The following is a 14,325-nucleotide window of genomic DNA, read 5'->3' on the forward strand; positions in this document are numbered from 1 at the left end:
TGTGGGGGAATCAGATTGTTTTGCAGTGCAGCTGTCCATACCTTTGTACTGTTTGGTACTATATTGGTATATATATATATATATGGTGCACAGGCTGATAGGATTCCAACTCTGGCACTGATTTGACATGAATATGCCTGTCAAAGTGTGGCCTTAAAGTGACACCTTTTTGGCTGATTTGCGCTTTGTCTGTCTTCCTCCCAGCTTCAGTGTTCTGTCTTGTTTTTTGTCTGATCGTACAGCGAGCTTTGTTAACTGATTTGCTGCAATTCCTACACCGTTGGGGAAAATAAGTCCATTGATTTGTGGACCCGATTTCCAAGTAAATTCAACTAGAATCCCACCTCTGGTTTGGTTAATACGTCCTGTTGAAATAAATACTGCTTCTGAGGATCCTCGGGACTTTATTAATTTAAAACATTATTCCAATAAATATGCATCAATGAACATAAGACACACTGTAAAATCTAAATAAAGGCATTTACAATCCTATCTATAAAGTAAAAACAGATTCTTCCCCCACCCCCGCCCACAATGAGGTATGCACAGGATTAGTTAAGGCAAATTCATACTATAACAAACTGATACTAATTTATGGGTCCTTCCAGGCATGAGACCATCTGAGAGCATATAACCTAAATATTCAGTCCAGAGTAACAGGAGCTCCTCAGCTATTTCTCACCTATTGGTTATCTAATCACAGAATGCCAATGACATTTAAAAGCAAAAATCTGTCCTCATCCCTTATTTCTGCCCTCTTCAACAATTTTTAATAATAAGGCTCTTTCTTATTGGCTCTTCCCAACAGGTGCAAAGGAAAAGCCATACATGCACCACAAAAAAAACCAGGACATAAAGTAGGTAGACTGAAATTCTTGGATAGGAGCATTGTGTTGTCCTAAAAGTTGCAAATCCCTGGCATGAAGGGAGCTACTGGAGATTAACACCTGGCCTGGGTGTGCAACGAAGACTAAAAATTAGAGATGACATCTTGGTGAAACACATGTGGGGAGCATGTGGGGAATGCCGGACTCTGCACAACATCCAAATGCTGACCTCCAATTTATTCAGGCATTCTCAACCAGGACTAGGCAAGGTTGGCTGAAGTAGCCAAGGGCTCTTTCCCTCAGTTGGAAAAATGTATTGGGCCACAATTCAATACTCTTAAATTTGGAGCCTAGGACCAGTTAGCTGGGAGCAATCCTAGGAAGCTGCCTAATAGGAGCTCTATAAACTCTGAAAAAGGCAGGACCTTGAGGGTCCAGGCTCAATTAATCGATGAAAACCAGTCACAAGTTGTTAAACGGTAGAAAATCAAATACAGTCACTCTCTCTCCTTTGTCAAGCTGCTCAGTGTGTTGACCATGTAAACTCAGGTAGTTTAGATTTCCCAGATAAAAAAATAACTTTCAGGAAATCAAAGGTTAGGAGGGAAATTCATTTTTTAAAGGACTTTCTGGTTCATAGGCACCAGTAGCTTATGTATACAAAGACTTTGGGGGCTTTAAGGCGGTGGGGTGCGCATGTTATTTTTCCAGTGTTTAATTTTAAAGGAAGAGACACAGAGTGGGGGGAAAAGACTTCACCCCACCTTCCTTCAGCCTTGGCGTTCCATTTTCATTCCAAGACCTTTCGGTGAAGTTCTACAAAATGCTGGCCAGTCTGCTCTGGCTTCCTGTTTAGTGAGAACATGGCAGGAAGTGGCCAGACAAGAGAGGCGGGGGCAGGAAGAGGGCAGCCCACCAAGGGAGAAGGAAAAGTCTGTTGACATAGTGTTTTGGGGGTTTGCTGGGTTCCCTCCCCCTCCCCGCCCAGATTCTGCATGGCTCTCATTTCAGACCATGTTGCGTCTCTCGGTGCCTCCGCAAATCCACTTTTCTCTGGAAGCCTTTGCCACACAGATCGCAGCCAAAGGGCTTGAAGCCCGTGTGCTTCCGACTATGGGTGATGAGGTTGGAACTCTGGCTGAAGGCTTTGCCGCACACCTGGCACTTGTGGGGCTTCTCACCTGCGGATTACAAAAGGATGGGCACAAAGTTACAACAACGTAGCACCCTTAACAAACCAGCTTGAAAAGTCCAATAGAAAATGCAGAATTGGACAAAATGACAGGAAGGATTTGAAACCTGTGGGACCAGAGATTTACAGAAGATTGGAAGAAGTATATGAATTATTTGAAGAGCAACTGTAATCAACAAATTACGCTAGTAGGACTACAAGGAGTTTTGTAAGGAGAAATATACGAAGTGTTACAAAGTAGGAAAAGATACGAGATCTTGGTTATGAGTTTGAAATGTAATAGGGAAGATAAGAAATGCATACTGAGAGATTAGATTGGAAAATTTTCAGACAGGATTGATGGAAGTCAAAAATTTGAATAAGATGTAAAAGTATGTTTAATTACTGTTGAAAATGATATGTTTAAAAAACTAATAAAAATTATATATATAAAGAAAATGGCACCCCCAGATATCCAATACGAGTGGGTGGCTCGGAATAAATACTAAGGATAGCATAGGGCTGCCATATGTCTGGACATTCCTGGGATTTCAAAAGGCAGACATCTGGAGGTGAATTTCTAAAAGGCAGCGCTTTGTACTGGATCTTAGGCAAGTCAATTGGAGAATCGTATTTTTGTAAAGAAACAAAAAATAAACAAACCTTCAACTCAACAACGTTGGGGTTTGTCTAAAAAAAGCTGAACAACTTTCGGGGTGCCCTGGTTTTTACTTTTTGAAATATGGCAACCCTAGGATAGCATCCTTAAGATCCTTGTCAAGTTTTGTGCTGATTTTAATCGCCCTAGTTTAGGACAAGTACCAGCCACTCTCTGACAAGGCAGAACTGGAAGAAGAAGACAAGGGAGCTCTCACATTTACCCTTTCAGGTAACTCAGAGCTTGGCAATGATGTCAGAGGGTGCAGCCCCTAAACAGCCAGCTCAATGCGGATCTCAGCTCTCAGACTTAGGAAGCTATCCTTTTCTTCCCAAAGCATCCTTGGCAAACTACTGATCAGAGTTCCCTTGAAAACCTTTGGAGGAGATGATTTCCACCCTCTTCCCCTAAGCAGCTCGTTCTTCATTGCTCACCTCCTCTTCAGATGAAAAGAGCATTTCAGTAGCCCCAGTCTCGATGCAGCAGATCGTTCGTTTCTATTTCCAATTGCACAAATAATTTCCTCTCCCAAACATGCACACAGATAGTGGCCCTCATTGCTCACTAAGCCAGTGTGCATGTCTGGAAAGTGGAAGAACCTGATTTAAAAATCCGGGCGCTGCCCTCGTCCTAACCACAGAAGGCCTTTTTCTTTCACTGCCTCCTTCCCTGTCTCTGAAATGTTCATGGTCACGCTTCCTGGGGAAATAATTGTGCAGCCATTTGTTCTTACACGTTGCGAGGTTTTGCTGAGGGGCATCTAGTTTTCCATCAACACACGCTCAAAATAAGTGGCATTACGCTGAGAGTAGACTAGCGCACTTTGAAACCATGACAAGCAATTGGTTTCTAAAAACCAATAAAAGTTCACAAAAATGGGGCAGGACATGGGTGGAGAATGGAGTTAGCAATGCGGAGATGGACAATATCAGTGACGCTCTTGCAATCAGATTGCACATGGAAACTCACAACAGTGGTGACCATGAATTGCATTTTCCAAGGTGTAATATGCGGTGTTTTTTCACATCAGCCATACAGAATGACATAAAGCTTTGGAACAAAAGGCTGTCTCAGAACTGGGTGAATAGACATTAAAATGGCAATTTAAGCAAGTGCAAAGTCATGCAGAAATCCTCATTTCATATACCGTATTTTTCGCTCTATAAGACGCACCAGACCACAAGACGCACCTAGTTTTTGGAGGAGGAAAACAAGAAAAAAAATATTCTGAATCTCAGAAGCCAGAACAGCAAGAGGGATCGCTGCGCAGTGAAAGCAGCAATCCCTCTTGCTGTTCTGGCTTCTGTGATAGCTGCGCAGCCTGCATTCGCTCCATAAGATGCACACACATTTCCCCTTACTTTTTAGGAGGGAAAAATGAGTCTTATAGAGCAAAAAATACGGTATACGTCAATGGGATTTAAGCTGGCACTGAGTGAAAATAGATCTTGCATTAGTGGTGGGTGGCCAAATGAAAATGTTGATCCAGTGTGGTACTGCTGTGAAAAAGGCAGATTCCATGTTGGGAATCATTACGATACGATGGAACCACCTACACAATGCCTTTACACAAAACTATGGTGCAACCACTCTTATAATACAGTGTACAGCTGATATTTTAGAGCTGGGAAAGAGCAGCCAAAATATCAGGGGGCTGGAGCAACTTCCCTAGGAGAAACAGGTTTGGGTTTTTTTAGCCTAGAAAAATTGTGAGCGACAGGCAGGACGGTGAACAGAGAGGCCATTTTCTCCCTCTCTGAAAAGTACTGGAATGGGGATTATCTGATGAAGCTAAATTGTTGAATAGTAGAGTTTGCTACCACAAGATGTAGTGCTGGACCAACGTAGACATTCTTAAAAAGGGATTAAGCGTATTCATGGTGAATAAGGCTCTCAATGGCCACTAGCCATAATGGTTTTGCATCGCATCCAATAACTGAGGCAACATGCCTCTGAATATCAGTTGCCAAACAGCAAATGGCAGGAGAGGCCTATTGCCCTCACCTCCTGCTTACGGGCCTTCCATAGTCATCTGGTTGGCCATTGTAGGAAACAGGTGTCGGACTCTATAGATCTCTGCAAAGCTCTCCTTCTGTTTTTTATTCGCATGGGGAATAATATCTTTGTAATTTACTCCCGCTTCAGTGGATAAAGAAGGCTGCTGGGTCAGAAGACATACCCCCTGAGAAAAGCTCCATTTAAATCTGCAGTATGTTTTGTTTGTCTTTCTCCTAACAGTTTTCCTCAGCTATTCAATCTGCGTTTTTGTTTTGTTTCCATGTTCCCCAGAAACTCAAAATCATGGTGCCTTGCCTACCACTGAAAATAGCCCTCAAGCAGTTCGATTGGAAAAACTCAATAATACACAAGAGAGCTCCAGAGCAAGTATCAAGACTGACTGTTTGGATCTGCATCCTCCAACTTTCTGGCTGGGCCTACCATTAGGCAGAACAAAATGCAGGCAGCAAATGCTAGGGCGCAGGGATTGGTAGCGACGTCAGCTGAATTCTATACATATGCAATGGGGAGGACGCCATCTTGTTTCTTGCCTTAGGAGTGTGGGTAGAAATAACAATACAAAGGGGAAATTGACATTCATTGCTCCAGTGCTTTCCCCACCCCACCCCGGGGTACGCAGGGGTAGACATACCCCTAAACATTTTGTGAATCTAAGTTTGGCCTCATTGAGGGGCAGTACAGTGGTACCTCTGGTTAAGAACTTAATTCGTTCCAGAGGTCAGTTCTTAACCTGAAACTGTTCTTAACCTGAAGCACCACTTTAGCTAATGGGGCCTCCTGCTGCCGCCGCGCTGTCGCCGCCGCGCAATTTCTGTTCTCATCCTGAAGCAAAGTTCTTAACCTGAGGTAATATTTCTGGGTTAGCAGAGTCTGTAACCTGAAGCGTCTGTAACCTGAAGCGTCTGTAACCCAAGGTACGACTGTATTTCAATATGAGTAGGAAAATGAGAGTACCCCTAAGCATTTTTTTAGGGGGGGAAGCACTGCGTTGCTCTGTCCAGCGGCTCTTTCTGCCCCTGGCATGTGGCCCTCAGAATGTTGCCTAGAAAGGAATGTGGCCCTCACATAGAAAAACATTTGCGACCTCCTCTGCTTTAAAGGAAGAGCTGAAGAGGGCTTGCGTGTCTGTCTTTCTAAAACTACTTGTACCTTGGAGAGACAAAAAATAAATTTGTCAGCTAGTCCACCCTGCTTTCCCGGCATCACTCTGGAGGAAACCAGTGGATAAAAAGAAGTTTAGAATGTTAAAATCGAGATGTGGAAATATGGAAATAACGACGAGAGGCAGGATTGAGATTTGGAGATGTGCTTCAAGGTCTAGACTATGGGAAGTCCCAAAAAGTAATAATTATAATTTGGAAGATAATTTGATCTTTTTTATTTTAGTTTTTTTATTTTTATTGGATTATGATTTGATATGCTAAATTGGATGTTTTTTAATTGGAAAATTAATAAAAACGATTTAACAAAAAAAGAAACCAGCGGATAAAGGTGTCCATTTATCCCAACAGCAGGGGGTGGGAGGTGGATTGATATTTATTTATTTATTTATTTATTTATTTATTTGATTGATTGATTGATTGATTCTGGGAAGCCAAGAGGGATGTAGCGATTCTCACCTGTATGGATGAAAGTGTGCTTCTTCATGTCGGATTTCTGGTGAAATCTCTTCCCACAGTACTGGCATGGATAAGGCCGGGTGTCTGAGTGGATGAGAAGATGGGTAGACAACGTGGAGGACCTCTTGAAGCTCTTACCGCAGATCTTACAATCAAAGCTGCGCTCCTGCCGAGAGAAAGCAGGACCTTCATGCAGATGCAACACCTTCTTCATTTAATGCGTTTAGAATAACTGTTCATAGCTAACCACTTACATAGAAGCAGTTTTCAAAAAAAAAAAAAAATCTGATAATTGATTCCCCCCCCCCCCTTTGGTTTAAGAAGATTGACGTACCGCTTAAAGGCGCTTACATAAAATAATATAAAATATTCACAAGGAAAAACACGTTGGAATAATACAATTATATCAAAATACAGATTAAAACCCGAAGATCTGAAAGCAGATATCCAATAATTTAAAAATACATTTATGGGTATTCTTGCCTAAACAAAACTCAGAATTATTCAAAATAATTCAGATATACGGTGGCCATTTGCTTTGTCGCAAAATATAGATCCCATAGTGACTGCATTGGATAAGGTTGTGTGTGCCTGAAGTTGCCTCCTCCTTCAAACCTGGGACTTTACTTATATTTCATTATATTGAAATGTTCTGTTTTATCAAGTAGTTTTTCCCCAAACCATGAAAACATCCCCAAACCACTCTGGAGATACTGAGAATTGAACCAGGAAACATCTGCATGTGATACTTGTGTTCCACAGGTTTTACATGTGTACTACAGAAAGAGTTACATTTTGTGATGAAAAGCCTTTAGTGTTCATCCTCCCAGCTCCAATTTGAAAAAGCACCTAGAGTTCTCAGGCAGGTGTCTTTTTGTCACCAGAGTCAAGAAAATCTATGTATAGTGGTACCTCGGGTTAAGTACTTAATTCGTTCCGGAGGTCCGTTCTTAACCTGAAACTGTTCTTAACCTGAAGCAATACTTTAGCGAATGGGTCCTCCTGCTGCTGCCGCGCCACCAGAGCACGATTTCTGTTCTTATCCTTAAGTAAAGTTCTTAACCTGAAGCACTATTTCTGGGTTAGCGGAGTCTGTAACCTGAAGTCTATGTAACCTGAGGTACCACTGTACATTTCTTTCCCACTCGATCCGCACCATACATTTAAAGTGCACCGAACACACATGACGACCCTCAAGAATCCAGGGAACCGTAGTTTCCCCCTCACAGAGTCAGAATTCCTAGAACTTTTGACAAACTACAGTTTCCAGGATTCTTTAGTGGAAGTCATGTGCTTTAAATGTGTGTTGGATATGCTTTAAATTTATGGTATATATCTGCTGTCCCCGTCCCCCCCCCCCAGCACTTCAACAGTGTTGAAGAAAGGGAGAAGCTTTTGAAGGGTACATAATTTGGGTTTGGGGACAAGAACTCTTTTTTTTTTTTAAAAAAAAAATACTTTTATTTTGCTTTAAACAAATATAGATAAATAGAAACAACCAAAATTACAAAAGAAAAATCCATAATAATGGGAAAAGCTAAAAAAAACTACAAAAAAATCAAAGTACATGGCATAGAGCATAAGTCATTATAGGAAAGAAAAAAGAAAAAGGAAAGAAGGAGGAGGAGGGGGAGGGGGGGAGAGGAAAATGAACCAAAACACAAGAAGACTCGTCTATTGTACGCTTACGTCAAGGTCACAACAGATCATTATTCTAACTCTTTTAAAGATAAAGGGACCCTTGACCATTAGGTCCAGTTGTGGCTGACTCTGGGGTTGTGGCGCTCATCTCGCTTTATTGGCCGAGGGAGCCGGCGTACAGCTTCCGGGTCATGTGGCCAACATGACTGGCGAACCAGAGCAGCACATGGAAATGCCGTTTACCTTCCCGCTGGAGTGGTACTTATTTATCTACTTGCACTTTGAGGTGCTTTCAAACTGCTAGATGGCAGGAGCAGGGACCGAGCAACGGGAGCTCACCCCATTGCAGGGATTCAAACCACTGACCTTCTGATCGGCAAGTCCTAGGCTCTGTGGTTTAACCCACAGCGCAACCCGCGTCCCTTCTAACTCTTTTATTCGTACTCTAATGCATGACAGGAGTGGGGAAGGAAGAGAGATTTACTTAGATTTATTGCAGTGGTATTAACACTTCTCCAAATCTAGATCGCAAAACCCTCAAACTTCACTTTTGTGTTCCAGGATCTCTAATAATTTTAAGAAGGGAAGTTTACACTGGCACAAAACCCCACACATACACTAAGTAGAAGAACAGAAGCATAATCACCTGACCCCCACCCCACTTACTATTCCCCCTCCCCCTCTTTCCCTCTCTTTTCTTCCTAATATTTTTAACCATTTCATGAGCCAAGAACTTATACATTGACCACTAATAAGGAACCACATGTTGAAGATATTACCCCATATTTATTATGCTATTTTTGTGATAGACAAATGGCATGAGAAAACTTGGTATACTTATTTGTATAACATTATTCTTATTTTTAAAACCCAATAAAAAGTTATTTAAAAGAAAGAAAGTCAAATTTGATGGAAGTTTTGTGTGTGTGTGTGTGTGTGTGTGTGTGTACATGCGCGCATATGGGTTTGTTGTGCAGGGTGGGGAAGGTTGCAAGAAAAACATATGAAATATCACTGCTTCGTCTCTTTGGTGAGCACCTTTCAGGTTGGTTGTAGGATTGTATTCAGGATTAATCCCCACCAGCCCTACATGATAACCCACATACCTTTCCCTGGCAAGGAGACTGCTAGTCCCATGAATCTGTCACTCTGGGCTCATTTATATTGTCATTTAATGTAAATCAGGGTTTCCCAAATTTGAGTCTCCAGCTGTTTTTGGACTACAACGCCCATCATCCCTAGCCAGCAGAACCAATGGTCAAGGATGGTGGGAAATGTAGTCCAAAACATAGTCCAAAAACAAGTTGGGAAACTCTGATGTACTTTAGATAGTGAGTTTACTGTACAGTGGTACCTTGGTTTCAGAACATCTTAGTTTATGAACAACTTGGATTAAGAACGCTGCAAAACCCAGAAGTAGGTGTTTTGGTTTGTGAACTTTGCCTTGGAATAAGAGCATGTTTCTCTTCCTGTTGAGTTCCATTTGTAAACTCAGCCCCCCCCTCCCGCTGCTATGAGAAAGCACGCCTTGGTATAAGAATGCTTTGATTTAAGAACGGACTTCCAGAACAGATTAAGTTCATAAACCAAGGTACCACTGTACAGCCATTAATTCTTCATTGTCTGTATGACATTCTCCTCCAATCACTGCCTCTCCACACTTTCCCCTCCCTCAATCCAGATTTCCTTGCACCCTCTCTGTTTCAGAGTATCCCCGGTATGAGTAAATCTGGACTGAAGGAGGGGAAAGTGTGAGGAGGCAGCGCTTTGGACGAGAACGTCAGAAAATTAATAGAGATACAGATAGCGGGCTCTTCGCATTAAGCCACCGTGTGGACAAACCCTCTCCAACCACTTGCCACCATCCCTGGGGTTCTCACCTGTGAGTGCACAGCTTTATGCTGCTCCAGGCTAACTGCATGGCCAAATGTCTTGCCACACATTTCACAAGCGAAGGGCCTGGTGCCGCTGTGCGAACGACGAACGTGCACCTCCAGGCCATGGGGAGTGGAGAAGACCTGAGAAGCAGCGGGGAAGACAAAGAGAATTATGGTTCAGGAAGGGCTGAAGCTCACAGCAGGTCCCGAACCTGAGATATCAGAGCTGTTTAGGAGAGTGTTTCCCCCCACGGTGGTTCAACCAATTAACATTACTGGGTATTGGTACCATCAGGGTGGGGCAGGTGTCAATGGCCCAAGCCAGCGGAATGAGCAAGAGGGATTGCAGCCACAGCCCGGCTAGATGGCCACATTTTGAAACAAATGAGGTAATGCATGTTGCCATCTAAAGAGAGCGGGCCTCATAAGACAATTAAGTCCAGAGCCTAATATTTCCTACTTGCAGTGGTGTAGCAAGCGTTGTGAGCGCCCGGGGCTACATGGAGGTAAACGAGTGAGGCATGCATGCACATTCAACTCCCTAATAGTGCGTGTGTCACCCAGGCAATGGCAGCCACAGAAATAAGAAAAGAAGAGTCATTTCATTGTCCGGAGAGGTCACTTCTTGGTTTACATGAAGAAGCCTTTTCCAATGGAGCTCAACAACAAAAGCGCACAGCTGTTTTGAGGCAGCACCAGGTGCTGAAATTTTATGCTCCTAACAATTTTGGGTCCAGGGAAATTGCCCCAATGCTACACCACTGCCTACTTGTGCCGCTGTTACTGCAAGCTGAAATGCTGATTGACAAGTACGTAGTCTGCTGTAATGATTGATACTGTTTTGTCTAGCAGCATATCTAACTGAGACTGCTTCATATGCAGTTTATGATTTTAGGGGTGTGTCGTGTGTGTGGTGTCATATGTAGCAGGGTTTTTTCATTGTCTAATTTGATTGATTTAGAAATGCTACAAACAGCTTAGAGTGTCTGTGACAAAAGCAAAGATTAGAAATGTTACAAAACAAGGACAATTGTGAAGTCCTGCTGAAGGCTATTGGTCAGTGATGGCTGTATACTATGTGTAGGATCAGAGACAGCAGGCCTCTGAATATCAGTTGCTGGGGAACAACAGTGAAAGGGTTTTTGCTGTCATGTCCTGTTTTGGGGCTTCCGAGAGGCATTGGGTTGGCCACTGTAGGACCCAGGATGTTGGGCTCATGGGCAAGAATCTTCTTATGTTCATAAGAGCTATCTGAACAATTAATATGCCATGGCTCCACCTTCCCCATACAAGCTTCGTAGTCACACATCCTTAAATTAAGCAATAAAAGAGGGACCTGTCTCTGCCTTAACCAACCTTGCCCAAGCCTTTGGACCTCACCACCCCTAAATAACCCCCACCGAAGCTGGCTGAGTGGAGTAGGGTGGAACAGAGGAATGCCACCAAAGGGGATCACAGAATATGGTCCATACCTTGCTGCATTTGACACACTTGTAGGAACCAGTGCTGATTAACAGGGGGCGACAGAGGAGCTCTGATTCCAATTTGATGCTATTTGCACTCTTCTCCTGCTGCAGTCCAGGTGGGCCTTCCACGTAGATCCCGGATGCTGCTGCTGGCCGCTCAAAGAGTCCAGAGGAGCCAAAGTCACCATAGAGTCCCAGCGCTGAGCTGCGCTCCGATCCATAGAGAGCAGGCTCAGATCCCCTCTCGCAGAAGAGACCAAGGGATGAGCTACGTTCCAGACCTGGGCAGGGCCTGTAGCTCTGGACCAAATGTCTCAGCTCAGAATTCCCAAGGCTGCTCCAGGCATAGGGCTTCAAGGGCACCGAGAAGGGGGGAACCTCGTCCAAGGAGGGGCAGATGGAGCGCTCAGAGGCTGTCGAGACACAAATTGAGTGGAGGCGGTTAAACGGGGTTCACACAGAACACACACTCGACCTCTTCGTTGTGTTAGCTCTTTAGTATATATGGTGCTTCCAGGCTTATCTTACAAATAGGTTGTGCAGATCCTGTTTCTGTTTGTTCATGATTGACATGAGTGTCTACATACTCCATTTTCTCCAGTCATGCTATTGACTGCTATACCACCACCTGACATCTGCACCACGGGGTGGAGCTTGATGGAATGTGTCTGGGCTGAGTTTCTTTGTCAATAATAATAATAATAATAATAATAATAATAATAATAATATATGCTGCCCATCTGACTAGGTTACCCCAGCTACTCTGGGAAGCTTCTAACAAATTAATATGCAGTAAGACATCAAAAATTAAAACCTTCCCTATACAGGGCTGCCTTCAGATGTCTTCTAAAAGTCAGGTAATTATTTATTTCCTTGACATCTAATGGGAGGGTGTTACAGAGCAGGTGCAACTACCAAGAAGGCTCTCTTGTCTGGTTCAATCACTTCTCTTCCATATATCCTCCATATATATCACACATTTCTTCAGGGACCACCTATTTCCACATGAACCTACCCGGACCCTGAGATCATCTTCTGAGGCCCTTCTTTGTGTGTCTCCTCCTCAAGAGGTCCAGAAGGTGGCAACACGAGAATGGGCCTCCTCTGTGGTGGCTCCCTGTCTGTGGAATGCTCTCCCCAGGGAAGTTTGCCAAGCGCCTTCATTATACACCTTCAGGCGCCAAGCAAAACGTTCCTTTTTAACCAGGCCTTTGATTGATTTGATTGACATCCTATGGCCTTTTAAAATGTGGCTTTGGGGGGGTGTTATTGGGTTGTTGTTTTTATTTTTATTACGTATTTTGTGGTTCGTGCTAAGAAGCTTCCATACCAGTAGTGGCTGCAGAGGCACAATGGGTTGTTTTTCCTCATCATATTTGCCATGGAAGAGGAAAATCCAGATAAGACAAAGCAACATAAGGACAGGGTTGGGATTTTGTTGGTGGCATCCTTGTATGAACAGTGTAAAAAAACACACCTGTGTGCATGGGTAGCTCACATTTCGCACTGAATGCCTGCCTGGAAGCACCCACAGTCACTAACGGCCGCAGTTCATGTGTGAGAGAACTACTCCCTCCCTCCCATTCACCCACAGGTTGAAATAAGTTCAGATGTATTTGACGGAACAATAATACACTTCTGTTGTCATTAGCCTAAAAGCTCTGTCAAAATTAAAATGCAACAGTAAGGAAGCAAGCCCTCCTGGAGATAATAGAATAGGCAATAACAAGAAGCTCTGTTAGTCAAGCATTTCAACAACAGCTTCATAACAGTTGGCTCATTTTAAAAACCACCGGAGATTTTCACGAGTTTAGTGGCAGTGGTTGCAAGGAACAGCTAAACGTTTTACATCTTCATTTTGCTCCGCACAAAGCTACTTTAAAATTCACGCTCTGCGCCGTCCAGTTCATAAACATTTGAGATTAAAGGATAGTTCTCTTCTTCGCCCTGATTTCTGAGACAAAACTAGGGAACAGTGAGGCTAATTCTGTCGTTCACGAGTCTCATCTCAAACCTGTTTCCTTGCAAAATCATTCAGGAGTGAATCATTTCCCCCGTTTTTCAGTTATATGAGTGATTAGGAGCACAGCACCACCATTTTGGAAAGTAAAAAAAAAACACATAACACAAGGCGCTGATCTCATTTTGGAGACAATTTAAGAATTTGCACAGTTGCAGATGCTTTCAACCACGTCAGATTTATTTTGGTAATTCCGCCCACCTTTATAAACCACCCAGCGCTGATAAAGATCACGGGGTGATTCACAATTCATCATAAAAACAAATGCAATAAATGTATGTAGTTCGCCAACCCAGAAAAATGAAGTAAAAGCCCAAGAAACTAAGCTCCTAGGAAGAGGGTGATGGCAAGCAAGTCAAACAACTACTCCAACACCACGCAAAACACCTTAGGAAACAAGTACATCTTTAGCTGGCAATGAAAACTCCATGTTGAAGATGACTGATGCATTTCCAGTAGAGGGAGGTTCCACAAATAGGGTGCTGCCACAGAGAATCAGAGAATCTTAGAGTTGGAAGGGACCCAATGGTCATCTAGCCCAACCCCCTGCAATGCAGGAATCTCAGCTAAAAGGCCTTGTCCCATCAGCGGGACCATGAGAACCGCCTCCCCATGCAGATCCCAAGGTCCAGGTTGGCAGATGAAGAGAGATGTTTTAGATACTGAAAGCCTCTGGTAGAAAAGGGGATGCCACTTCCCAAATCAATGGCAACATTTGAAATTGCCAAGCTAGATTATAAGGTCTCAGACAGTAAGGGAAGAGAATACTTGCTCTTACAAAAAGACCAGTAGTTATAGCTATATTAAAGCATGGTTTGCTTTTTAAAGATCTCCCTTATTTATGACCAGGTGACTCAAGAGGTCCAAGACCACAACATTTTAAGCTGTAGGCGTGGCAAGGGGGTTGCATGTTTTTTCCCTTGGTTTGCCGTGAGGTTGAAATCAGCAGGTTGAAAACTAGAATGTCCCTGAGGAAGACAAGCTAATGTTCTACCTGCGGGAAGCTTATTTGTAGGAGAAGGGTTCA

General features: G+C 43.3%; 1 protein-coding gene across 3 annotated transcripts in view; it reads right to left on the reverse strand.

The window, feature by feature from the left end:
- Positions 1 to 384: 384 nt before the first annotated feature.
- GFI1 (growth factor independent 1 transcriptional repressor) overlaps positions 385 to 14,325 on the reverse strand; it is a 41,677-nt gene continuing 27,736 nt past the window's right edge. For all 3 annotated transcript variants that reach the window (XM_083445017.1, XM_083445018.1, XM_083445019.1), the window contains exons 5-8: positions 11,285 to 11,691; positions 9,816 to 9,953; positions 6,295 to 6,460; positions 385 to 2,008 (exon numbers count right to left, since the gene is read on the reverse strand). In XM_083445017.1, the coding sequence (XP_083301143.1) occupies positions 1,830 to 2,008; positions 6,295 to 6,460; positions 9,816 to 9,953; positions 11,285 to 11,691 (890 nt within the window). In that variant the 3' untranslated portion in view covers positions 385 to 1,829. The remainder of the gene's footprint in view (positions 2,009 to 6,294; positions 6,461 to 9,815; positions 9,954 to 11,284; positions 11,692 to 14,325) is intronic.

This window comes from Podarcis tiliguerta (assembly GCF_965153285.1).
Source record: "Podarcis tiliguerta genome assembly, chromosome: 6".
Lineage (NCBI taxonomy): Eukaryota > Metazoa > Chordata > Lepidosauria > Squamata > Lacertidae > Podarcis > Podarcis tiliguerta.